General features: G+C 37.2%; 1 protein-coding gene across 1 annotated transcript; it reads left to right on the forward strand.

Moving 5' to 3' along the window:
• The first annotated feature begins 305 nt into the window (after window positions 1-305).
• On the forward strand, window positions 306-26,575 carry TXLNB (taxilin beta). The gene is made up of 10 exons (XM_026705580.2): window positions 306-375; window positions 6,762-7,203; window positions 7,836-7,927; window positions 11,655-11,825; window positions 13,301-13,495; window positions 14,777-14,896; window positions 19,000-19,074; window positions 20,304-20,396; window positions 23,551-23,646; window positions 24,430-26,575. The coding sequence occupies exons 2-10, from the start codon at window positions 6,771-6,773 to the stop codon at window positions 24,982-24,984; spliced, it is 1,830 nt and encodes a 609-aa protein (XP_026561365.1). The 5' UTR covers window positions 306-375; window positions 6,762-6,770; the 3' UTR covers window positions 24,985-26,575.
• Window positions 26,576-27,699: the final 1,124 nt, after the last annotated feature.

The raw sequence follows: 27,699 nt of genomic DNA on the forward strand, positions 1-27,699 counted from the left end.
GTATTTCTATAAGCGGTACTATAGGAAAAGAAAAGAAAGAAAAAACAAACAAACAGGAGCCAGTTATAGACGAGAGTCTTGTCCTCAAAATGCAAAAAAAGCTTTTTGGTTAGTAACATTTTTTTTCTGTGTAGTGTGATAAGGTGCACCTGCTAGAAATTCCTCCTGCATTTTGTGCAGCTGCTGAAACCCAATTGAGCGCTCTCTTCATTTTGGCATGTGGGATTGGAAGATTGTTTTCAAACTTGGGTGTGTATTTGCTGGATGTCATTTACTCCTCTTTCTCCTCCTCCTTTCCTTCTATGTAGTCAGAGTCTTCCTCTGGGGCCTTCTCTTATCATTTTCTTCGTCTTTATTTCTTGTTTTGTCCTCTAGGTAAGTGTGCCAAATCTTTGTTTGTTTGTTCGTTTGTGGTGAGAAAAGGAGGCTATGGGATGGTCTTTTTATTACACATTAACATTTTCTATACTTTAAATACTTAGCAGATAAAAGCACAGGAGTCCATGTGAAAGTTTACCAGCCTTCATGAAATTTTCAACAAGAAAGTAAAGTTAATATTTTAGGAGAAAGGGGGTTTAAAGTAGAATGCAAAGGTCATTTGTATGTAATATGAAAACCATGTTATTGACAAGGACATTTGAATCATTATCATGATTAACTTAAAGTATGAGTAGTGGTATGTTTCTGAAATGGTGTTTTTACTGCAACTGAAATGTTTTGAATTTGTTATAAATATATTGTGTTCAGTGGGTGTTTTCTAACAGCTTTTGAAATAAACTATGATAGTTCAAAGAACTGATAGAAAACGGATTTTTCATGTTTGAGAACAAGCAGTAACAAAGGCTGGATCTTGTGTCTGTCTTTCCCCTCAAACACACACACAATACTCTTGGTAATGCTTCCATTTTAATTGGTACCAGCTAACTAATGTAATATACTGATTGCCTGGAGAATAAGCCCAATTTCATCTCAGTTGAGTTTGCTTCTAAGAAGATACAACTTTTCAAATATTTGGTGTGTGTTTTGTAAATGTAAATAATAAAGAGTCTCCAGCGTGATCCCTAACATCCTTTCTTGGTTAGGCTGAAAATAGCTTGTGAGTTTAGAGCAGGTGTTGTGTCTCTTTCTAAGAGATCTACTGAGTGGAAGGGAATGGAGAGCCAAGAACTAAAAATAGGCAAACTCTTAAACTGTCTCAGTGTGAAAAAGTCCTTGTGACAAGGAGAAGGACATTTTGTAAAATATATATATATGTCTACTATAAAGAGGAAGAAAACATATTAAGATGTTTTCTTAATAAATATAAAAATGATATTAAGGCAACTTGCTGATGAGGTGTTCAGTAACTATTAACAGGAAGTATTGATGGAGTAGCAATATAATAGAAAAAAGAATCACTGAACTTAGAATGACTTTTCTAAAAAGTTCTTAAACAGGAGTTGCTTTAGTAGTAAACAAAATTCAGCTGTATCACCCTGAAAAGCACACCAGGAACATGTGAATAACACTTTAGTCCAAAAGCATATGATAACATCATACTAAGACCAATAAACAGATGCATGAACTAAAGCTGAACATTTTATTTTATTTTACATTTTATTTCATAGTATTATTTTCTTCCTGTTCCAGAAAGCATTTAAAAATAGTTTAAAATCACTAACTGGCTATTAACTTTGTGTTCATATTCGTGACAAGACCCTGTTTAATTGGCATTGTTATAAGCAATCTATATGGTTCTACCTCGGGATATTCCTTAGTACAGTGGCCCCCAACCTTTTTTGTGCCACGGCCCGGTACCGGCATCACAAAATGATCCGCGGCCCGGTACCGGCATCAGCACGCATGACAAGGCAAGGGGAGCCAAGGGACTGGCCAGCCAGCCAGCCCCCGCTTCTCCCCGCCACCTTCAACTCTTCCTTTGTACCTTTGTTGATGGGCTTCGCTTCAGGATGGCTTCGGGACGGTTGCTCGGCTCGCCTTGCCTTGGGTGCTGAAAGAATCCTAGCACCTTAGTTTCGGTTGAACCCCCCCCCCTCGATGAAACTAAGGCGCGAGGATTCCTTCAGGACCCAAACGCCGCTTTCCAACCGGAAAAGCTCACCCGGAAAAGCTCACCCGGAAGCACTTTCTCATCAAACAAGATGGCGGCACCCAGCAAACCGGCGGCCCAGTGGGAAATGCTCCACGGACCGGTACCGGTCCGCAGCCCAGTGATTGGGGACCCCTGCCTTACTACATGTACTCTGCCTTTTCTTAATAATGGTCAACCAGGGTATGAGTTGCCTTCATACATTATGTTAAGCCATGATGGTTTTTGTTTAGTGAAGTAACCATTTGATACAGTAAACTATGCATATATATGATACAATAGTTCTTTTTGTGATTGTGATTACCTTCTGTTTTATCAAACATGAAACCATAAGGAAAACTAGGCATGGTTTCTACAATTTTCCTAACAAAAACTCACAACTGGCCTCTCTTGTGCAAAGAAAGATTTCCAACTTCCTTCCTTTGATATGCGTTATCCAAAATAGAACTCTTCAGAACTCTGAAACTGATACATACAAGATCACAAAAGGTGTGTCATTGCAGTTCTTTGGAAAACAATTAGATGCTTGTTCAATACAAAACCAAAATATGTGGAGAAACTCACTTCCTATTTTTAGCCATTGTACTTCATGCTGTTCAGATAACTTAAACTGGAGAACTCAGTGTACTGTAAATACAACCTGTGTTATACCTCCAATGCTCCATGAAGGTTTCTTGCCCCCAAAATCCACAATACAATAGTGGGTGGATATGTATTAAGTATATATAGACACACATATATACATACATACCCATATTTCTGTACAGAAAATTGCTATTCTGTTCAATCAGTTTTCTGTCTTACTCAGACATTATATAGTTAATTCGGTGTTACTCTGGATAAGACACAACTCCAGCAATGCCTTTTTCCTAAGAATTCTGAAAACGATTTCAAACCAGGGTAATTATTGCCAAGTATTTTTTTTATACTAAGCTGTAATATGTCTATATAAAAATGATAGACCAGATAATATGAGAAGTATTCATTTCATGTCCATCTTCATTTTACAACTCACACAAAGGGAAATGATAACTAATTGGCCAAATCTAGTTTAGTCACTCATGCTCAATGCAGTGTCAAGAGAAAAGGGCATAAGCAGGCAATCAAACCCCTTCTTTCACCTTATCCTTCTGCTTTAATGCTGCTTCTCTGAGCTACCTGAAACCACTGGCATTCAGAGTTTCTACTGATTGGAATTGCCATTTTCACTGAACATAACCTAGGGAACTACTACTGTGGTACATATGCAGAAAAGCATTTGTTTCCCTGGAACACAGATTTTGTAACAATTTCCCGATGGGCCATTGATTTAGTTTGAGAAAGCATGCAGACAGCAAAATTAGAATTGCCATCAGCTTCTATTTTCCTAGGCAGAGTGAAAATCTGCTGCAGTTGGCTTCATCCCAGAAAATGTCAGATTAGTTCTTTATTTAAGACGGTGCAAGTTGCAACACATAATCTTTGGACCAGAATCACATTTCAAAGTCTTTACAGAATTCATTAATACAATATACACATGTTTATAATTCAAATATATTAGGGTATCCAAATTCACTTCTGTTATGAAACAGGTTTGAACTGTTTTAATTCTCTGACTACTGAAGCCCAAAAGCTGTCAGACTGCCTCCTAGTGAGAAATTGCTACTTTTTTAGAATAGAAAAGTAATAAAATTTATTTTAAAAAAAGAAATTGCTACTTAATGGGATGAGAAGAGATGTGATTTGCTACAGATGCTAGACTATTATGCAATTGCCATGACCCATATAACAGATTAACAAAGTTGGAAGGGGCCTTGTAGGTCATCTAGTCCAACCCCTGCCCAAACAGGAGACCTTACACCATTTCTTACAGATGGCAGTCCAGTCTCTTCTTGAAAGCTTCCAGTGGTGAAGCTCCCACAACTTCCAAAGGCAAGTTGGTTCATTGATTGATTGCTCTCATTGTCAGAAAGTTTCTCCTTAGTTCCAAGTTGAATCTCTCCTTGTTCAGTTTCCATCCATTATTCCTTGTCTGGCCTTCAAGTGCTTTGGAAAATAGCTTTGTCCCCTTCCTCTCTGTGGCAGCCCCTCAAATATTGGAAGACTGCTATCACGTCTCCCCTGGTCCTTCTCTTCTTTTCACTAGACTAGCCATGCCCAGTTCCTGCAACCATTGATTGTATGTTTTAGCCTCCAATCCCCTAACTATCCTGGTTGCTCTTCTCTGCACTCTTTCTATAGTCTCAATGTTTTTAGTATAATGTGGTGACCAAAACTGCATGCAGTTAGGTGTGGTCTTACTAAGGCTTTATAGAGTGGTATTAGTATCTCACTTGTTGACATGGGCATACAATGTTACTAGCAAAGGTATCAGAAGAATTAATCTTCTGGGTTCTTCATTTTAGACTTCTGAAGGAAAATGAGAAAGTACTTTTGAACATTCTGGAGGGGGGAAAGTTCCAAATCAGTGGTTTAAATAGCAGACCATCTCTATTCCTGTGATTCCAGAAACATATATGTTACAGAGAGGACCCCGATCCAATGATGTACTTCAGTGCAAGGCATTTTTATTGTCAGCAATAAGAAGTACCAAAAAAAAAGCAAAATGTACAGATTTAAAGTAATTTTTAAAGTAAAGTATTTTAAAATCAATAACAAAAAAAGAAAAAAAGGTGGAACTGTTGTGAGACAAGAGCGGCCACGCTGGTGTTCTTTTAAAACTATGTGATTAGTACAGAGTAATCTATTTCTGATTACATTCAACAACAGGAAAGAATAATCTAAGCAATTGTATGGCAGAGTATTCTGTGCTTTCTTTAAAGACATCAGACATGCTGTGAGCTGAATTCCCACTGGGCATATCCAGCCGAGGTGCTAGGGGGCATAATATGAGAGTGTGATCTGGAATGTGTTGGAGTTAATGACTCTTGGGGAAATAAGCAGGGTTCTTTGTGTTGTTAGCTTGGTCACCTGTTTGTTGCACCCAGGCTATTCTTGACTTGTTTAAGGTCATCTATCATGGGGTACAAATGATGGCCTCTTTGAGAGAGGGATGATGCTGAAGGCCTTGAAAGAGGCTGTGGTATACCCCATCTACAAAAGGTCCAATTATTCTAGATGAGTATCATCCTGTCTCCAACCTTTCTTTTTTAGGGAAGATTGTTGGCATTTTTCCAGGTGAGGCTAGAATTTCAGAGGATCCTAGAGGAAGCAGATTATCTGGATTAAGTTTAGTCAAGGCTCAGGATGGATTTTATATGATGATTTATGGCAGAGTCAGGATGAAGATGATGTATCAGCAGCTTTCAATACCACTGACCATGGTGTCCTCCTGAACCAAGTGTGAGGGTAATTTTCTTCCATATGTGGTCATGTGGCCAGCATGGCTATATGCCAAAGATGTACAAAATGTTGTTAACTTCTCACCAAAGTGATAGCAATAGCACTTAGACTTGTATATCGCTCCATAGTGCTTTATAGCCCCATCTAAGAATAGAATCAATCATATTGTCCCCCAAAATCTGGGTCCTCATTTTACCCACCTTGGAAGGATGGAAGGCTGAGTCAACGTTGAGCCGGTCAGAATCAAGCTGATGGTAGTTGGCAGAATTAGCTTCCAATACTGCATTTTACCTATTGGCAATTGGCGTGTATTTATGATGATTGCAGTGTCCTGAGATCACGTGATCACCTTTTGCGACCTTCTGACAAAGGTACCTATTAATCTACTCACCTGTGTATGCTTTCGAACTGCTAAGTGGACAGGAGTTGAGGGAAGGAACAGGAGCTCATCCTGTTGTGCTCCCATTTCAATTATGTTCACACAATGTTCATGCTGAGTAGGAATTCAAGTGCAGCCCATGTGCAAGCTACCTAGTTAGACAAGGCTGTGATAAGATTATATCTGTTGGGATCTTGGGACAGACCATTTCATCTTTTCATTGTGATGTTATAGTTTATTACTAGCTCAGTACCCGTGCTTTGCTACGAAACTATGTGACCAGGCTTAGTTTTTTTGGGGAGGAAAATAAAGGCAAAAATATTGTGCCTCTGCCTAACAGCATCCATTGGTATTTATCTGGCTAGCGTCCTGTCAGTGTGTGAGAGGGTTGAGGGCTGTTTGGAAACTGAAGTAGTATGTGCTGTGTGAGCAAGAAGAAGACAGCAAGGAGCCTGGCCGTGGCTTAGCTCAACTGTTCTGTACTAAAGCTGGTTGCTGCTGTGAAACTAAAACTGAAACTGAAACTCCTCTGCTTGTGTTTTGCATTTGGATTTCTTTTCAGGTGGGGAGGGGGAATAGAATTCCTTAGCATCAGAGCGTGTTAATAATAATATACAAAATGCTAATGTTCTGATGGTCATTTCAAAAAATCCTTTCTTAGTGAGCACCTAGAAGCCCAGAGGAACATAGATGCCAAATGTCAAATTTGTAGGCTTTATGTTTCTGGAGATTTTGTGATGATGCATGAGTGGTATTTCTCTTTTATATATATAGATTTGTTACTGAGATTGTACACTGCTATTACCTTAGAAGATGGAAAATACTGGAAATACCTAAATAAACCTGTATATAAATCAGTTTTCTATTGCCATTTGTGAAAAGCAAACTAAAACTGTCTACTTCTGCATCAGTTGTTTTGCCTCTTGCAATCTTCCAGGTGTTTGTTTAAAACTGAGCTCTCTTTGCTGTCAGGTATCCAGCATGGACTATGACCAAAGCACCAGTGGCCAGCCTGAACAGCAACAATCATCTTCCGCAAACAACTCTGAAGATCTGCCTTCTCAGAATGGCTTCGGGAGAGCAAGCGAGACACTGTTTCCTCAGTCCGCTGAGAACACAGCCCAGGCTCAGCCTGAAATAAAGCTCTGTGATATATCTGAGGAGCTGAGCCAACAGCTGGAGGACATTATTAAAACCTATGGGTCAGCTGCCTGTTTGGTGGAGGAAGGGAATACAAAAGCAACAGATGGAGCTGAGAAAGGAGAATTGTTCAGTCCCGAAGATGGGGACTATGAGGATGGCGGCCATGATGAGGCTGAAAAAGAGCAGGTCCCTTTGGGGGATGCCTCCGGATTGAAGGAGGCCAGTATTCCGAAAGAACAAAAACTGGAAAAGAAAATCCTGAAAGGATTAGGCAAGTAGTTATTTGGGTAACTTAAATGTGGAACTTAAATGTGAGTCATTGCTTGTATCAGGAAAAACATTACACATTTTTGATAGTTTCACAGTTGTCAAATATCATCTATACATCAATTTGTAAAAACTTTATCTTAAATTATTCCACAAAGTGAATTTAATGTTGATGGAATTCTATTCCAAAGAGACAAAAGGACTTTCCCCAACCCTTTCATGTAGATGTTAATCTGCATACGGAACAAGATAAAATTATATGCAACATGATTTGTTAGTGACAAGGACATTGAATAGTAGTCCCTGCACTATCTTGTGACCAAGCCCTAATCCTAAAACCCAGAATCGCTGCAACAGGATTGGAAAATAGAGCCCAACCCTAAGGGACATCCTGGAAATATAATATTATTAACATCTAGCTTTCTGTATTCTTTTAGCTTGTCATCTTACAAAATGTAATTATTTTAAATTCATGGGTAGGCATTTTATGCATCACCTTCCTGATCTTTTAAAATACAGAAGCAATAAAACCAAATTAGTCACAGTTTTCAGATTAAAATATATTCATACAATCTTAATTTTGTCTGATGCATTATCACTTTGATCATGGCCTCTTATCCCATTTTCCTGATTCAGGAAAAGAGGCTACCCTGCTGATACAACATCTGACCAAGCTGAATACATCAGAAGAGAAATTGGAGCTCTTATTTAAGAAGTATGCTGAACTGGTTAGTATGAGGATCCAGGGTAGAGGGGGGGGAAACGGTTTTATTTTATTTATTTTGTCAAGCAATTATAAGATAACAGGTATAAGTATAAACATAGTTATGAATACATGAAATGGATACACCTAAGAAAAAGAAAAGAAAAAAAGAAAAGAAACAATAGGACAGGGACGGTAGGCACGTTGGTGTGCTTATGCACGCCCCCTATATGTTTAAAAACATGTCTTATGTAGTGCAAAATGACCAGTTTGCAACCTGGAAGCAGATACAGTATCTTTTTAAGATCCCTGATAAAGCATTGAAAATGCTATCTTAAATCTGGGGAAGGGAGGATTCCCCCACTCATTTGCCTGCCTTAGTTATACTGTATAAGACACACAAGTTTCATCAGTCATGCTATTGACAGGGCAAGTAGAGGTATAGGAAGTCCACAAGAGGAGATTTAGCTGTATTTCATCTGTTCATTCCACTGGAGACCCTTAAAGTACTCAATATTGGCTTGATATATGTATAACAAAGCATTGAACCAAATATAATAAACTGGGACATTTCTTCCCAGACATTTAATCATAGCACAAAAATGGCCTGGCAAATTCTATGCTAGTCTCATTATTGTCATTATCCCGTGGTGGGATTCAAATAATTTAACAAAGTCAGGTTGACCCAAGGTCAGTTTGGCTGTCATAGGAGGCGTGTCCCAAATTACCCACCTCACTCCCTGCTATCAAAGTAGATCCTGGGTGCTGCGCTGTATTGCAATGGAGAAATGGGCAATGGAGCAGCAGGCACAAGGGAAGGAGGAGGAGCAGGGAGAAGAAAGAGGGAAAGCCGCCTTCTCCTTCCCTCGCGCTGGCCACTCTGTTGCTCATTTCTCCATTGCAGCACAGTGCCCAGCATCCACTTTGATGGGTGGCGGTGGTAATTTAACAACCGGTTTGCCCAAATCAATGCGAACCGGATGAATCTCACCACTGTCTTTATCTGAATCCCTGTCCATAACTGAGGAACTTTAAGTTGTCCCCATGGAAGTCAAGATTTAGACTTGGCATGGGACAGAAATTGCAGCAGTAATTCTTGTAAATGGCTAGGATGAAGGAACTCCAATCATCCTTGTCCTACTGGATTTCTCAACCACCTTTGATCTCAATATTCTGGATTAGCTGGAAGGAGAAGCTTTGGAGGACAACCATACTGGAATGCTCTTTCATAAGGAAGTGATTCCAATCAGTGACCTTGGGGGAAGAGAGGTCAGACCTTGAACACTACAATATGGAGTTCCTGGGTCTTGACTCCCTCCTTCATTCTTTTAATATATCTGAATCTAGTCTGTTAAATCACACTTTGCTTCATTCATTTTATTGACTGTTTCCTAGTATGATTTGATTGCTTATTGTACCCTATGACTATATTCTATATACTACATACCCTATGACTATATAACCCTATGACTATTATTTAGTGTTATAATTCTTGATGAATATATCTTTTCTTTTTATGTACACTGAGAGCATTTGCACCAAGACAAATTCCTTGTGTGCCCAATTCCACAAGTGGCCAATAAAGAATTTTGTTCTATTCTAGAGGGAGGCATCATGAATATTTACATTAATAAATACATATCTCTATCTGAAACAAATGGGGGTCCACTCCCAAGTATTTGAAGTCTGTCAGCATAGTCAGTGAACATTACTTAGGCAAAGAGAGATGAAACATTATTTAACCTTGGAAATTATTTTTGGAAATAACTTGAGGAAAATAGCTCCATGATTCACTGGGGTATAAGAAGAACAAGTGACCTTCAAGATTCTTTTATTGTAACTTACCTCAATAAATTGTAGTTGTGGTTTTTCTACAGAGTCAATTTCCAGAGCCACCTACCTAGTGGGCTAACTAACAAGCCTGGAAGGAGAGAAACAGGCTCAGATTCAACCCAAGAAAAATAAAGTGGTTGTTAAATTAGAAGCCAAAAGATTGTATTAACTTTAATTCTAGACAAGATTTATTTTTTTCTTGAAGGAACAGATCCACAGTCTAGACAGTTATTTGGAGTCATAGTTCCTACTGGAAGAGACCATGATGAAAAATATTTTTTCTCAGTTTTGGTTACTGCACTGGTTGTGGCCATTCTTGGAATGGGGGCCCTGAATACAATTACTTGTTGCCGCTCACCTCGATTACCTTAATTCATATTACATGGGGCTGCCCTTGACGAATATCCAGAATCTTCAGCTGCTACAGAATGGACTTGCCTGTGTGATAAGAGGGCAGACCCATTAGTCCCATGTTGGTCTGGCAGCTCCCTGGCAGTTTGTTTTTGAGTATATTTCCAGGGTTAATCATCATTATTACCTATCTTAAGTAGAGTCTACTCATCTGATGCATGCAAGTAAAGAGTACCTTCCAAGGGGTTCCATCTATGGAGATTTCTTTAAAAAAGGAGATTTGGAAGGAGGTCATCCATTCAGCTATTCCCTTCCACGGAAAGCTTGCCTTTAAAGGAAAAAGACATGCCTTCCCTTGTGATCTTCTGAAAGCTTGTTGAGATCTATATATCTCAGAATGTTTTAGACTGCAATAATACTACCACGGCATATTCATTGTGTTGTGTCATATGCAGGACTACAAAATTTTAGACCCAATTTTTGCTGCTCTACATATGACAGAGCCCCATGAATATGCTATGGTAGAATTACTGCAGTGTGATGCAGTCATTCTTTTTTATTATATTATTGTTGTTACGAAAAATTGCTGGCTTGTAGACTGTTAATTAGTCAGCTTGATAAAAGTATTGGAGGAGAAGAATCATGATAGTCCATGATAATTTTTTTAAAAACCTCAATCTTGTAGCACCTTTTCCAACTAACAATCTTATTAAGTGCTTTTGGCATTTTTATTTCATGTATTTATTCAATTTCTATAGCCACCTATCTCAATTCGATTGACTGGGTGGCAAGCAATAAGGAAAACTATAAAACATTAAAACAGTTATATTTTTATTATAATTTTTTTGTTATATATCATCTATATAAAATCCAAGCATGATTGGACACACAAATTCCTTTGATCACATTTGGCCAATAAAGAATTCAATTCTGTTCTGTTCTATCCTATCCTAAATGTTGGTTGAATATGCTTATATGCTTTGCAATAAAATGTGCTAGGTGGAAAAGGTATTACCAGATTTCTGAATAGAGGAGATGTAAAAGTCTTCATAAATAAATGCATTCTCAGCCATCTATTCCGTCTCCCATCACTCAGCCAGCATTTTGAACACACCCTCTTCCAGGCACCAAACTGAATTGCACATCACTTAATTTTACTTTGAATGGAGTATATGGAAATAATAGTTTGGAAATGGAATAATTAATTGAAGCACTGATAACATTTGGTGCAGAATCAGGAATAAAATGGAGACTTGAATTGGGGTGATCGTTACCCAACCCTTGATTTCTCATTTAATTTTGGTGTGAATGAAACCAAATCAAACTTTTTGGGTATATTTTTTCTATTCACCCCGTGTCCACTGCCTTTGCAAATTAGAAAATCTATTTTTTTAGGTTATTTGGAAGAAAAGTAGTTTTTTCCTTCTATGAAATTTAAATAAATTCCAGTTAGGATTCCAAATATTCATGTTACTTGCGGGGGGGATCATGTCTATTAAATGCCTAAGAATGGCCTTGTCCCAAGTTCTCTTGTTTTGCTTATTTATTCTTGTCCACATACTTTTCAGCTGGAAGAACATCGTTCTGAACAAAAAAAGTTGAAGAATCTGCAGAAAAAACAGGCCCAGCTCATGAAGGAGAAAGACCAATTACAGAGTGAACACAGCAGAGCCATTCTAGCCCGGAGCAAATTGGAGAGCCTTTGTAGGGAACTCCAAAGACACAACAAAACCCTGAAGGTAATGAGAAGAGAAGATCCTTAGGAGAGGTCAGAAGGAAAAGTTAAGTTCACTTGGTATCCTTAGTTGGTTCACAATAGATTGGTAAGGATCTTTCGGTCTTAAATATTGAACATTAGTAGCAACGAAATAGTTTCCTGCTTCTGACTAAACCCTGCTCTGGAAAGAATTGAAACCTGCTCCTGTATTGTGCCTAATTTAATTTTGTCTCCTGGATTCCCACTTTTATCTAAAATAACTGAAACCTGATTTACATATACATATAACCCAGATTTATTCCATTGGTATCTCCAGTGGCAACGCATGGAAACTGGTGCTGTGTTATAATGCTTTTCTTCAATTTTATGTGTATCCGCAAAGTGTGAGGTATATGAGTGGACGCGTTTGGGTGATCTCAGTACAGCTAAAACAATATCAATTCCTCAAGAAACCCATAAAATAGTCAATAATGCAACTAAAGAAATTGGTCCCTGTCTCATCTAATACATCACCGCTACTGCTGCTTCCAGCTTTAAGATGCCCGAAGTAATGCAAATACATGTTCCTGGCTGCAGAAATGGCCTACATCTGATGTAAGTTAATGTAAAACTAATTAAAGCAGCATCCTAAAATCCAATGAGTATACACATCATCAGTATGACAACTCTTAATCATCCTTGGATGATCTCAAAAAACTAAGGCTGGAGCTAGCTGATATTTGGTTGGAAAGGATCCAGGAAATCATAGGATCATAAGTTACGCAGAGAAGATTTTCCCAAAAAAAATCTTGGAGAAAGGCAATTGCAAATAATTTCCAGAAGGACTACATAAAACTATAAAATTTCCATACTTAGCCTGAATAATACTATCTTACTTTAATCGTAGAAATCTGGTATTTTTTTCTTATGCAGCCTGGAACCCTGCAAATCAAGGAGAGAACCAACCTAGAATTAATTTCCTGACTGTTAGAACACTTAATCAGTGGAACGGCTTGAGTCCAGAAGCTGTGGGTGCTCCATCACTGGAGGTTTTTAAGAAGAGATGGACAACCATTTGTCTGAACTGATATAGAACAGTGGTTCTCAACCTGTGGTCCACGGTCCCCTGGGGGAGGGGCATGATGTCATCACAGGAGGTCCGCAAAGGCTTGAAGAAACATTATGGTTTAAATCTTGAGTTAAATCTTGAGGGTCCATGGTCCATGGCCACAAAAGATATTTAAAGGAGGGTCTGTGCTGAAGAAAAGGTTGAGAATTACAGGTATAGAGTTTCCTGCTTGAGCAGGGGGTTGGACTAGAAGACCTCCAAGTTCCCTTCCAACTCTGTTATTCTGTTACAAGAAACCAAAGGCCATTTGCTCATTACCACTGGGATAATACTATAATAGTACAATACTATTGGGATCGCAGCTGGTGAAGGGGAATAGATATCTCTTTCTATTCTTTCTGGATGAGGCTGCAATGATGGAGAGGGGTGACCCAATTGTTGCATTACAGGAGGAGACCCTTCAGCGAGCAAGAGAAGAGGAAGAAAAGAGGAAGGAGATCACGAATCATTTCCAGAGCACGCTGAACGATATCCAGGCACAGATTGAGCAGCAAAGTGAGAGGAACATGAAGTTGTGCCAGGAAAATACTGAGCTGGCTGAGAAACTGAAAAGCATCATTGATCAGTATGAAGTCAGAGAAGAGGTAAGAGCAATGTGACAAGTCATTCTTGTTTAGCAACTGCCTCGAACAGCAATCGTTTGCAGTTACATCCAGGATTTAAAAAGTAACACTGTGACCAATTCTTGCATTTATGATCTTCAGAGGTCTGTAAAGTAAAAGAAAACTCAAGTAATATCATAAGTACAATCACATTTTCATTTAGTGACCACTTCACTGAACGACCAAGTGACTGATTACAATTATGGTTGCTATATGAGGACTCCCTGCACTCTCTAGGAGGTTTCCCCCAAGTTGAGAGTTATACCTAGCCTTATGGCACTGGAGTAATAGTAACTAATCATCCTTCTGTCCCAGACTGTATATGTTACAGGAATTTTGCAAAATTATTCAAAACTCAGAAGGGATTTATTCCCCTTGCAATTTCTAGCTACACTAAATCTAAGCAGTCTAAGCTATACTTTGGACTTCTTGGGGTTTTGCCTATCATCTGTTTTTGTGCATTGTGCCTTGATGATGAGTTCTTGAGAGAGGTCTTGTTATTGTTTTGGGATTTTTTTTCTTCATCTCCTCCCTAAAGAATACAGCTATTATTGTAGTTTTGTTATGCATACCTCTCTTCACTATGGCTAACATGCCATAGAACTTGTATTCCAGTCTCAATACTCATCATTTAATCATTCCTTTTTGTCCTTTATTTAAACAACTAATTATTTATTCAACAACACTGAGGGTCAGTAATTAATTGAAGCCCATGAGGTGTTGTTTTATTGCTGATTGAATTTGCCTCCATTATAAGCTTTTGTTCTTTGATGTTTATTTTGGTATTGTGCTTTTTATGTAATGTTAGTCACTTTGAATTGCTATGGTAAACTGTGCAGCCATATAAATTGAATAAATAAATATATCCAGTAAAATAAACATGTTTGGAATACTACAAATGAATTTCAGCAGCCATAAAGAAATTACTATGCATACACTAAGAAAATTATATTTACTTGATCTTGTGAGGCTTGTAATTTCACAGTTGCTTTTTATAAGGGATACGTGATATCTTTAAATAATTTAAAAATCTAAATAACCTCTTTCCAACAAGCAGAAGTTGAAATAACTTTGCAACACTTCTGCTATTTTACATATGTTGTTAACAGTGCAATTATGTACTTGCCTACTCAAAAATATTTCCCAATGAGACTTATAGCATTCCCAAGTTCATAGAGAGACTGCAGTCTTAACCATGTATTCTAGCATTCCCCCCACCTCTGTATCTCTCTCTCACACACGCTCTTTTTTATTTCCTTCCAGCATCTTGATAAAATATTTAAGCACAGGGAACTTCAGCAGAAACTGGTAGATGCCAAGTTGGAACAGTCACAAGAGGTCATGAAGGAAGCTGAAGACAGGCATCAGCGAGAAAAGGAATATGTATTCATTTTTTTCTTTAGTTGCTTATATATAGTTCGTGTTCACCTCTGAAATGTTGCTTATTTGTTTTATATCATGCCCTTTATTGTTTACAACTCCAGTTGGGGTATATAATGTTCCTGTCTTCTATTTTCTCCACAGCATCAGCTTTTTGAGGTTGGACTGAGATAGAACAACTGGCACCAAGTTGCCCAGAGGGCTTTCATGCTTGAGGCCTAGAATTGATGGCCTCACACACACACACACACACACACACACACACACACACCTATACAACCATACTCTGATAGACAGGATTTGTCAGAAAGAATGGCAGACTGGCAGATAGGACTATTACTATGTTAACAAACTAGAACTGGAGATATGCAACTGCATCCTCATGGCAGCTCAACCAGTAACTTTTTAGCTCTTCTTGTCATCAGAGGCAGGAGTGCACCACTTTGAATCTTTAGGAGCCAGAATCACACAGCACTTCCATTCCAGAACAGGGTATATTCACCCTCCCTTTATTTTTTATTTTTTTAAAAAGCAGAAGTATTTGCTGGTTTCAGGAAGCAGTGAACTCATTTTCATAATGACATTTGACATTTCCCCTTAGGAGCTCCAGGTGTAGCTATAGTCCACTAATTTTCTCTCTCTGGAATACTGTGACTACTATTAGTTGAGTTAAGATATGATCTATCTGGAGACTGCTTAACTCCATAACTGAGTAATAATTTGAACCCATATTCTTCCTATCCAATCTACTATTGGTTGTCCTCATTTAAGATGATCAGTGACCATTTGAAGTTATGGTGCTGAACCATTATATGATACTTGTGATAGGTCCTTGTACTTAGAGCAAGTAGATCCACCGATAAAGTGCCTATTTTTAGATTAAAATATTTCAGTAGGTCATGATTCAAAAATTCATTTGAATGTTTAACAGATTTTGCAATAGTACCTACAGCATAATATATTCTTTGAGGCATACCGAATGAGGAAAAAAAACCTGAACATTAGATTTTGTATCTGACCAAAATGCTTCTGCTTTGAAATTGCTTAAACTTGCATTTTGCATTACCAGCAGAATAACCCTGCTACCTCCTGGTGGCCTTAATGTTTATTTGCTGCTTCTTGGCATGCAATCCCAACCAGCTTAATTCTCCTATAATTTAAAATAATTTTTAAAAGTATTGATCCTATTCAAAGCATATGTAATGCAATGCTCAAAATTTAAATATCCCTTAACCCAAACTTCGGTAAACATTGTTCAGTTGAAAGAATTCTTTTTCCACATTTCTTTCAAAAGTTTTTTCCTAGATCTCTCTTGCATATTTTAATTTCTCATTGCTCTCAACTAAAGATACTAAAAAGATTTGAATGGGGGTGGATTTCTTGAAGTCCTGACAATTGTGATTATGTGATACACTCCAAGAAGTAGGTGAAGACAAAATTAAAAAAGAAGCAAATTCAATACAAAAATTAAATTTGATTTTATTTGCATTCATTTTATTTACATTAAATTAAGAGCGTATTACTTAAATGTAGTTAATAATGAACCACTTCCATGAATATAATTTCCTTCAATTCAGATGAAAACTTACAATCTAATGTAAACTTTTTGGAGGGACTTTGGGAGAGGCAGCCAATAGTTTTAAGGCCCATAAATCAAAATAGATCAACTCGCCATAGCCAATTCGCTGCAGCCAACTTGCCAAAGACAACTTGTTGCAGGACAACTTGTCATGGGGTTCACTTAGTTGCTTTTATTTTTGCTGACTACATTTTCGTCAACATTATTTTATCTCTTGTATTAAAGGAAATCATTCCCATGACTACCAGCTGTTGTAATGCTTTGATGAATAATAAAAATAACTAATCCCACATTGAATTGTCCTGTGGCAGTTTGGCCCCTGGTAAGTTGGCCGTGGCAAGTTGTCCCACAGTGATTGTGGATGAAGTTAAGTAGGGTGTTGGTGAGTCAGTCGTGGTGAGTTGGCCTAGTCATTAGATTAGTGCAATGCACTCTACATGAAGCTCACCTTTTAAGACTATTTGGAAACCTCTGTTGATACAGAATGCAGTTGTGTGGTCAGTTGTGTGTTCTCCTAGGGCAGCACATTACACGTCTGCTCTGCAAGCTGAACCGGTTGCCAGTTTACTTCAAGGTCCAATTCAAAGCGCTTCATGGCATTAGAGCAGGTTACATGAAGGACCATCTCTGCCCATTAGATCATGGAGAAAAGGCATAGTCAGTGGTGGCTTTCAAAAAAATTTACTACCAGTTCTGTGGGCGTGGCTTGGTGGGCATGGCTTGGTGGGCGTGGCAGGGGAAGGATAGTGTAAAATCTCCATTCCCTCCCCGCTGCTGGCGGAAGGTTACTGCAAAATCCCATTCCCTCCCCACCCCATGAACCTGCTTTCCAGCTCCTTTCTCCTGTGCAGGGCAACAAAAGAAGACCCAGCCGATCAGCTGGGGCTCGAGAGGCAGAGAAGAGATGGGGGCGGGGTCAATCAGAGGTGGTATTTGCCGGTGCTCCAAACTACTCAAAATCTCTGCTACTGGTTCTCCAGAACTGGTCAGAACTTGCTGAATGCCACCTCTGCATACAGCGGGTATGGAACTAGGGAACTACGTTTGAACAATCCTAGAAGTCATGCCTTCTCTGCTACAGCACCTGCTTTACAGAATATCCTTCCTCCTGAAATTAGATTGGCCCCATGCCTTTTGATTTTTTTTTCAGATTTGGTTATGCTGCCAAGCCTGAGGCTGCTAGAGAATCAACTATTTGTCTCAGTAACTTCATTGTTGAGGGAGGCCACTTTTATCCTCTCTTCTACTAAACAGAATGCTATGTTTAGTATTTTTTTTTTGTATGTTATTTATTACTGCGATTTTTTTAGATTTTTATCTGCTATTATATTGGCTGTTTTATCTATTGTTTTGTGCTACCCAAAGTTCCCTTTGGTGAGATGGGCAGCTATATAAATTGGATTAATAAATAAAAATTAAAATAATATTAACCCTTCTTTATTTCTAGAAGCAAACAAGAACAACCAACTGCATTCAGGAATTGTATATTCTTTACGAGTTTGCTTTCCCTTCCTTCATATTTTATTAATAAAAGCACCAATTTCAGCAGAGAACTTTTCTGATTTGGAAGATAACTCCAGGCTAATACAATCCACCTTTAAAAATAAATGCTTATTGAAAATATTGCTTTGAACAGTTGCTTTTATTACAAGTATCTCCCAGATTTGTCTTGTAAATTAGACATGTCAAGTTGAGCTATAGAGTAGAGAGGGCAAAATAAAACTCATTAATGAGCCAGAACAGATTACACATAGAAGCAGTTTCTGCCTCATCTGTTCTATTGGGTTATGGCAGGTAAAAACTAATTCCAGTTGAAATAGGAGGCTATGCAGTTCCGGCAAAAGGTTAAGCATTTTCAAAATGCAGATAATTTGCAGGATTAAGAATTAAGTCTGAAATTTAGACCTCAGAATAATTAGTATTTGTCACCTCACATTGACTAATAGTAGTTCATTCTGCTTTGCTATCACCATCACCATGCTACATGGATTTTATTTTAATCTTTATTTCCCACCAAAGCAAGGAGGATTTAAAAGGACAAAGTTCTGAAAACCTCATGAAAAGCCATATGGGCATTTCACTTAGATTTATAGTGCTTATTTTAAAAACTGTTGCCCAGAGGTGAAGATGCTCATCTCCCCACTTGGAAGGTCGAGAGTTCAATCCTAGGCAGTGACAGATGTTTATCAGGACATAAAGTGTAAATATCTGATGAGAACTTGGCATAGGTGTTGGGAAGGGCATCCGGCGGTAAACGCTTGGCTCCATTCAGTTGCCTTGACTCCACCCTGATAAAAAGGGATTACAGGGCCATAAAAAATTAAAAATAAAAACTACCATACTATGTTACTAGAACAAAAAGATTTGTTTAAGAAAGTAATTTCATATATGTTGTGGATTCCACTTGTTTCATTAGATACTTATCAAACATGCAATGTTTTATAATAGCAAAGAATTGCAAAGATTTTTTAAAAATTTAAATTACTTGATCTTTCAAATGTTGTATGCATTCTTAAATCCCAAATAGCTACTCAACCAAGCTGCAGAATGGAAACTACAGGCAAAAATGCTGAAGGAACAAGAGACCGTTCTCCGGGCTCAGGTAAAATAAGGCCCTTGTTTCCATTATGTACTTTTTCCAGCTGGTCGTGTTCACTATTATAGATGTGTAAAAGTGGATAAAATGTAGCTAACCTTATTTATGTTCAAACCCATCTGGGTAGTATGCATTAGAGTAAATCCTTACAAAATATTAGAATAGACCAGTCCATACCTTTTACAGGAAACTTTCAACTAGAGTTTAGGATATTGCAGCCTAATTAACCTGGAATTGAGAAAAAATGGGGAAATTTGGCTTCTTATTTTTGTTTTTCTTCCCATCTATTCCTTTTATTTTAAGAATATTTTCTCTTTAGAAAAGATTTAAAGCCAGTATACATTCATGTCTAGAATGAATTCATGAAATTCAGCAAATGCTAGATATTTGCCATCTATTTTTATTATTAAGGAATATATTAAATATATGGAATCAATAACAAGAATTTGATGCCAACCTATGCTAGATCTGGTACAACAGCTGAGGTCAAAGAGAAACTGAAATTATGCAATATTATAAACCAATAGTTGAGTATTTGAAACTGGATTTTGTCCAAGGTAGGAAAAACAGTGAAAACAGAAATATTTTGTCCTTAATTACACATTATTTCCCAAACTTCATATAGCTAAATCAATGGGATTGTCTACATCTGTTTAACATTTAGGGACATCTTAAGGACTAGCAATTTGCAATTTTGAATATTTGAATATTTTTGCTAAAATGGGTGGGAGTTTATCCCAATTCTAGCACCCTCTCTTACCTGAGTCAGCAGGGTAGGAACAGGCAACCTATGTACTCCAGTTTATTGCTGAAGTGCAAGTAGCCTGGAGAAACATTCTAGGAGCTGAATTGTGAGGAATTCTGGGAATTAAAGTTTAGTAAATGCATCTGAAATGCCTACAAGCTGCCATAATTACCTAACTCTTCAGAAGGGAAAACTTTCTTTAATGAATCTCCTTAGTATAACTTCGTTTAAGGATCCAAGCCCAATTCTCCCACTCCTCACTTATACCCCATCCCCATTTTTCAGGAACATCTTGATTTTCCAGACGGCTTTGAATATAGCAGAGGATGGAAATTTCTTCTTCCACAAACTATTTTAAGATACCTTAAATTCCAAGCTAAAAGTTTCATCTTACTATATTTCTGCAATCTTTTGAATTGAACTGAATTGAGTGCTATTATTGTGCAATGGTGGGTGTGACTGACCACACTTTTTTTTCCTTTGAATGCAGCTGACTCTCTATTCTGAACGTTTTGAAGAATTTCAGAAAACGCTAACAAAAAGCAATGAAGTGTTCGCCAACTTCAAGCAAGAAATGGACAAGGTGGGTTACACATTGCATTTCAAGCCTAGGCTGTTCCAAGTTGCATTTCAACCCCAGGCTGTTCAATGTCTTTCAGGTTGATTTCGTTTGGTTTTCAAGACTTTCCAACATTTTTTTTATTTATAAAGCTATAATTTCTTTATTGATAATCTAAGGATCTGCTAGAACTTAGATTGCTCTATCGTGTTTCCAGATATTTATTTAGATCAGTTCATTTATTTTTGTTGTATGAAATCTTGAGTTTTAGTTGGTTGGTTTCTTCAGTCAGTAAAGAATATAAAGTAGGGCTGGAGCTTTCAGGGTTTTAGAAACCACTAAACAAATATATTGTTCAGTCATGTGTAGACTGGGAGTAACTATTATGTTGTTTATGGCGTTTTCCAACCCTTCCATTGATCCTTCAGAGTTCGACAATGTTACAGCCCTGAAATACAGTGACAATTGAGGGTACAATTTTCTTCATGTTTTAAAAAGGAATGTTTATTTTTAAAAGGCCCTGTCAGGATAGAAATAAAGTTCTGTCCTAGCCATTTCTGATGATATCAGTGTAGTACAATTCTCAAAACTTGGGAGTTTGCAGCATAATATGAAAATGTCCATGTTGGAGCCATAAAAGGTTCATGTTGTAAACATTAAGGCCATTTGTATTGCTATGATTTATTTGCAAAACATGGGACTCTGAAGTTATTAGCCATAATAAAACGAAGATCACAGCACTAGCCATAATACAAACTCTATTTATAAACACAGCTCTCTATTTTGTTCTAATGCCATCCTTTTAGCTTTCTTGCTTTGTTATCTTCTTGTAAGCATTTTCATTTAGAGAAATGGAAAGACTGTGAAGTTCTTGGTTATCATGGTTTGTGAAACTGTGATAGAAACCCTACTGCTAGGGGCCACAGACCATGTTTTTAAAAGCTCAGGAAAGAGTGATCAGATGATAGAATCATTAATTAATTTGATTACATTTATAACAATCCAGAATGTTGTTAATGGGATAGAATGAAATGATATTAAATTGAAGAACAGATTCTTATGAAAAATGTTCCATGATGATCTCAGCCCTACAAACTATTTAAGAAGCTGATAATAGGCATGCTGTCAGGATTCCAGCAGTGGCCCTAATTAAACCATAAGTTTCAAGCCAAGCTTCAAAAACTCCAGAGGACTTATTAGGAGCTGGCATGCCGGTATGACCTGTGTGTAACGGATTCTGAGACATGTAATTCACGGTCACACTTGACCCTGGTTTTCCCCTACCCCTCAGGGTGTATCATAATTCATATTCTCCAATGAAACCACCTCCATAGCCAAGAGTCAAGCATGTTCTCCAATTTGAGATTTACGTGGCAGAAACTCCAGTCGCTTAGTTATAATTTTTGCAAGATATGAATGGAATGCACTTTCGATTCCAAACTGCTGCACTGCTCTTTCAAACTCCTTCCCCAACTCCTTTCTGTTGGCAACTATAAAACAGGCATAGAAATGTTTTATGAGTTGACATGTTTTCAGTTTATTCACTGTTTGGAATTATCCACAAAATCTCCACTAAGCTGTCATTGTATTATTCATTTATTTATTTTAAAAAATGGAAAAATATATATAAACTAATGATGCTATTGCAACAGCATTCTATGAGATCACCTACTTCTGCTAGCCTAACAGGGAAAAAAATCAAGTGTTCTATCTGTATTCATATGCTTATGCTTTGTAATATTACATATAGGTTGATATTTACCCTGATGATTTCCACAAAGGGAAAAAAGAACAAAGAGATTAACTTTATAGTACTTCGGCAACTGCATGGTCATGTGTATTTATTATGCACCTTTCATTTCCCCAATAAATATTTTTAACATTTCTAACATGGATTCATAAATCTTTGCACATTTGAACCATCCTATCTTCATAATGTGACAAGTGATCACAGAAGTCAAAATGAGAACGAATGTTAGGGATGGCATCAAAACTCATTCACATACTTTTTGGATATGAAAGCATAGATTTGAATCCTAAGGTACAATCCCATGAAGAAAGCAGCAAAATTCATTTGCATAGTTTTTGGATATGAAATAAAATATGAATGTGGGAAAGTGTTTCCTACCATTCCTTCTCTCATCACTGTAGAAAAAGCATTTCTGCAACATGTGAGATCTTCCTGAACAAAGAGCTTAAGGTAACCCCTTTATTCAAGCTCTCATGCATTTGCTTCCAACTGTTGTAGACTGATAATTTACATTACTTTAATGAATTAGTTTTCTGGTGGTGGTTCATATTTTGTTTTTCAGAATAAACGGTTTTGTTGTAGACCATTTTGTGACCTTTAGATGAAGTTATAGAAATGTAAAAAATGTAATTATGATATAAGGGAATACAGTGTGTGTGTGTGTGTGTGTGTGTGTGAGACCAGTTTGGGTGATTTTCCCCTTCCCTGTAGGGCAGGTTCTCCTACACCCCAGCCTATATTTTCAGGATGGGAAGTCATGCAATCTTCCTTAAAATTTGGTGCAGTGCAGGTTGCTAGATGGGATGGTCAGTTACTTCCAGGAATAGCAAGAAAATTGTTGAAAGAATTATAGATAGGAATGAGAAATCATGAAACAAGCTTATAGAAGCAAGGAAAGAGAATAAAAATATGAATATTTATAGAGCTTAGGTTTTGGTGGGCAGAGTAATTTCTGAAATATTCCCCATGTCTAATATTTTTTTCAGTCCAATCACTCAAATGGGGAATATGTAATAGAATCTCAATATATTCACCAACATCTTAACATTTTTCTGTTCCCTCTTCATGGTTGATATGTCTACCTACACATGAAGTGGGTCTCTCTATTGATAAAGTAGTATCTGCCAGTAGAATGTCTAACTCCCTTTATGTGTTTCCCAGTCTTAGAAAATTGAAAAATACTATACCAAACCTAAGTAGCATATGGAGAGAGAAAGGAATCTTAGTCACATGAATAAATACAGTCATATATCTTGGACTAGTCTCTTTGAGAGCAATAATTGATCTACAGATCTAGGATTCTCATGCAAAATCCATTAAATTAATATGGAGGTTGTGTGAGAGTTTAGTTAGGTTATACAGCCCATTTAGAAAAAGTCAAATTTAAAGTTTCCTGCTGTGTCTAGACTTTAATTTTTTTTTGTACAGATGACAAAGAAAATGAAAAAACTAGAAAAGGATACAGCCACATGGAAAGCAAGGTTTGAGAACTGTAACAAAGCTTTACTGGACATGATTGAAGAGGTACAAAAAATTTTTAAAAATCAGTTGCATATAAAAGCCATATAATCTTGTTCATTAAAATGTTCTTTAACAATGGAGCTGTGACGTCACTATTACTGGAAAGATTTCCAACACTGTTCATACTTACTTGTCTGCTTAGTGAGTTAATAAATGAAGTAACAGAGTAGAGTTATGTAAGCTCTTGTTGCATGTGGGAAATAAAACGACAAAATTAAAGAAATCTGAAATTTGGAGTCACACTTTAATTCAGAGGCAACCTAGCTGTCAGCATGCATGATCAGCTGGAGTACTTAGTGGCCACTGGATAACATTTGCACAATCCAATTATCCCACTTACATTTTTCACTGAGCAAGTTAGGCAGAATATTAAAAAAAAATAAGACTTTTAACATGATTTAAATGCAATAGAATGACTTGGGCTGGCTTCATGCATTGCAGAAGTGAAAGGCTAACAGTAACATGCTATAATTTGTAATTTCCCAATTTCCTCTTTCACACACACCCTTTCGCATCCTGCCAGCTAAAATTAGCATCTCTAAGAGCCCTTAGTTGGCTCTGTAGATTTGCATATATTGAATGTAAAATCTCAGGGCATAAAAGGTCCAGAATACCACAAAGTTTGCAGAAATGGCAAGTGAATGGTAGGATCTTGGGATTACCTTTTAAGTAGTATGTGAACAAGCAAACAAAAAAGGAGAGATTTGTCTGGCCATTTAGATTCTCTTCTGTTGCCTATCAGCTTTTTCAGCCTTCAAATGTTTTGGTTTTTTTACCCTATCACAGAAAGCCATGAGGGCCAAGGAATACGAATGCTTTGTAGTGAAAATTCAAAGACTAGAAAATCTTTGCAGAGCTCTGCAGGAAGAACGGAGCGTATTGTATAAAAAAATAAAAGAAGCACAATTCCCTGAAGAGAACAAAGAAGAGGAGGCAGAAGAAGAGGAGGCAAAAGAAGAGGAGGAGGAAGAACAGCAAGCTGGAATGGAGGATAGTCTGGAGAATATGACTACAGTTACAAGTCAGGCTACTGATGAGCCATCTGCCACCAGTGAAATTATCCCAAAAGATTTGGCTGCAGCTTTCATGGTAACTCATGTGAATATGGCTGTGATCCCAACCAATGAAGAAAAAGTAGAAGTACACAATCCCAAAGTGTGTGATCCAATTTGTCCTCCTGAGATGATATTGGCTTCTTGCAAGCCACAGAGCAACCAGGATTGCTGTATTGATCCAACATCCATGCCCAAAGCAGAGGAACCAGAGGGGGACACAGTAAAACTTGATCCAGATCATCCAGTGTTGAACCTTTCAAATACTGACATGGAAGGTGTTGATTAGCACAATATCATGCATTTCCCCCCAAAATGACATTCTCCAACCCTTTTTCCGAAACATTTCTGTTTTTCATAATAAGACAGCTTTACAAGTGTTTTCAAACCTGCTTCAATTTCATAGAATACACGCTGTTGTATCCCATGATTACTGGTAGTGTTTGAATTTGCTTTATTTCTCATTCAGGTAAAGCCAAGAGCTTCTCTATCATTTAGTAGAAATTATTAAATTAAATTAAAAATTAAAAGTTGTCATTTCCACTGGATTTTTAAAAAATGGATAAGTCCCCCTATGGAAGCCTACTCTCAAAATGCTCCAAATAAACTCAATGAATAAATAGTTGGGAAAGGGAGGAACTAAGTGTGCTTGAGACAGGAAAAGCTCGCAAGCCTTTGGGATACAATTAAAATGAATTAAAAGTAGTAAAATATAATGCCAGAGAAGCAAGCCCTAAACTACTGATTCAGTCACTATTTCTGTTTTGTTATTTTCAAACAAATTTGCTTAGTTAAATTGAGTTTAAATCTTTGATTTCATTCTCTTTAAATTTGTCAATCTTACTTATTTGATCTGTTCAGGGATTGGGATACCAATCTATCAGCAATCTATTAAGTGGTGAAGTATAAACCAAAAAAATCATGTGGAATATAAGCCAAAACAATCATAGGATTGCTGATAATAGGGTTCATGTATTATGTAAATTAGTAAGGCTAGAATTTAAAGTTCAAACATTTCAGGCTTAGATCGGATATCATTAAAAAGAGATATTTTCAAATATTTGTGCTGCTAAAGCCTGAACTCCTTTTTACTACTACTAGTACTTCAAACATAAGGCACCTTGACCTAATTACCTAACAGTACTTCGCCTTATAATTTTCTGCTACTTTCATCATAGTTCAGTCTTTGGGAATGTTCTGGATTTCTGAAAACAAATGCTTGTTTTAAATTTATATGCCTTAAGCTGAGATCTTGTATGGAGTGATCTGTCATAAGCTTTCTGATATAGAATGTCGGTGTTCTTAATGCTGATCCATGTCCAAGTTTAGAATCGCTGTATTTACATTTAAGATTACATCTTTAGTCATAAAATCTGACTTGAAAATTAAACTAAATTTGGAAATCTTTCAAGATCCAGTACCATAACAGGTAAGCCTCAAACCTGGGAGTGGCACTTAATTTTTGCTTTCAAAAATTAGCTGTTCCTTTTGCAATCAATTCTTTTGGTGTTATAAAATATGCAAAATTGCACGCCTCTATTCCTATATTCTACCCCAGCAGCCCCCTAACTTCTTGGCACCAGGCGACTGATTTCATGGAAGACAATTTTTTCATGGACTGGGGGTGGAGATGGAAATGATTTCGATTTCACTCGCTCGCCCGCCACCCACCTCCAGTTGTGCGGGCCAGTTCCTAACCAGCCATGGACAGGTACTGGTCCACAGCTCGAGGTTCTGCATTCATATTTTATATTACAATTAATGCATCTGTCTTATTTTTAAAATTGTCATTATTCAAACATGTATGACCATAATCTAGTACCTGAGTTTGTCATTCTAGCCTAACAATGCCCTGAATTAAACAATGATTCAGTATGTTAGCTAGACTATATGATTTTATGCCTATCAATTGAATTCACACATTTTTTTAAAACACTGGATCTCATCTGAGGAATTCTAGCCTAGTTTCAATATTAAGATTTTCATTTATAACCTCCTTAGTATTTTAAAAGTTGCCTTAATAGTTTCCATTTGCTTGGTTTTTTTTCCTGTTTTTTACTAGACAAAAGCTCACATTTCTACAAAAGCTGTCAGATGTGAATATTTTTATTGGAGCTATAAACATAAATTTGAATTAGGCCTAATAATAATCAGATTCTTCAAAACAGTTGAGAAATATTATCTCAGTAATATGAAGAACCATCTGAAAAATAGTTGATAATATTTGTCTGATATCATCTAGCTATACTTTACCACCTGTACTGAAGAGATTCAAATTAGGAACGACTCCAGAACCAATTTCACAGTAGGAATCTCTCAGCATTAGACATTAGAAAATCTATTTGAAGGTCTCTATACTATTACATTGTACTGTATAATTTGTTGTGATTGCACTTTGGAGAGTGGGAGAGCAGGTTGAGAGCAGGACTCCAAACCAATTTAAAAATATTAGAAATGACTACAAAGGCAAAACAGAAAGAAGTGTTACATGTAAGAGCAATAGCACCAGGCAGAGTCTGTAAGACAAGCCAATATCTTTTGAAAACCCCTGACAGATCCAAATTAATAGTTAAATGTTTCTAGGGTCTATTACAAATAGGATTCTGGCTACAAAATGATTGTTTTGAAATATCCCGCTTGAGTGGTTCACTTCATGGTTATCTCATCAATTTTCATATTATTCCTTGTGGAAACATACATACAATCAATGTACTTGAAAGCAGTGAACAGACAGAATAAGGGTTTCCACTTACTCAACTTGTCTGACTGTTTAAAGCTATAAATACTAAAAGGCTGATGCACACATAGCTTTAATTCAGCAGCAACTCACAACTTTATCCATTGTACTTACAGCTCAAGAATTTCAAGCAGCCAAAAAAAGCTTGTGCCAGAACTGATGATCACAATTATTTCAGTTTCTACATGACATCAGCAACTAAATGAACTTTGTTGTTTTATGTAACTATAAGGGGTTGGGATGTTTAAGATATAGGTAGTACTCGAC

The sequence above is a fragment of the Pseudonaja textilis genome, chromosome 1 (genome assembly GCF_049901715.1).
Source record: "Pseudonaja textilis isolate UNSWEBS1 chromosome 1, rPseTex1.2, whole genome shotgun sequence".
Classification (NCBI taxonomy): domain Eukaryota; kingdom Metazoa; phylum Chordata; class Lepidosauria; order Squamata; family Elapidae; genus Pseudonaja; species Pseudonaja textilis.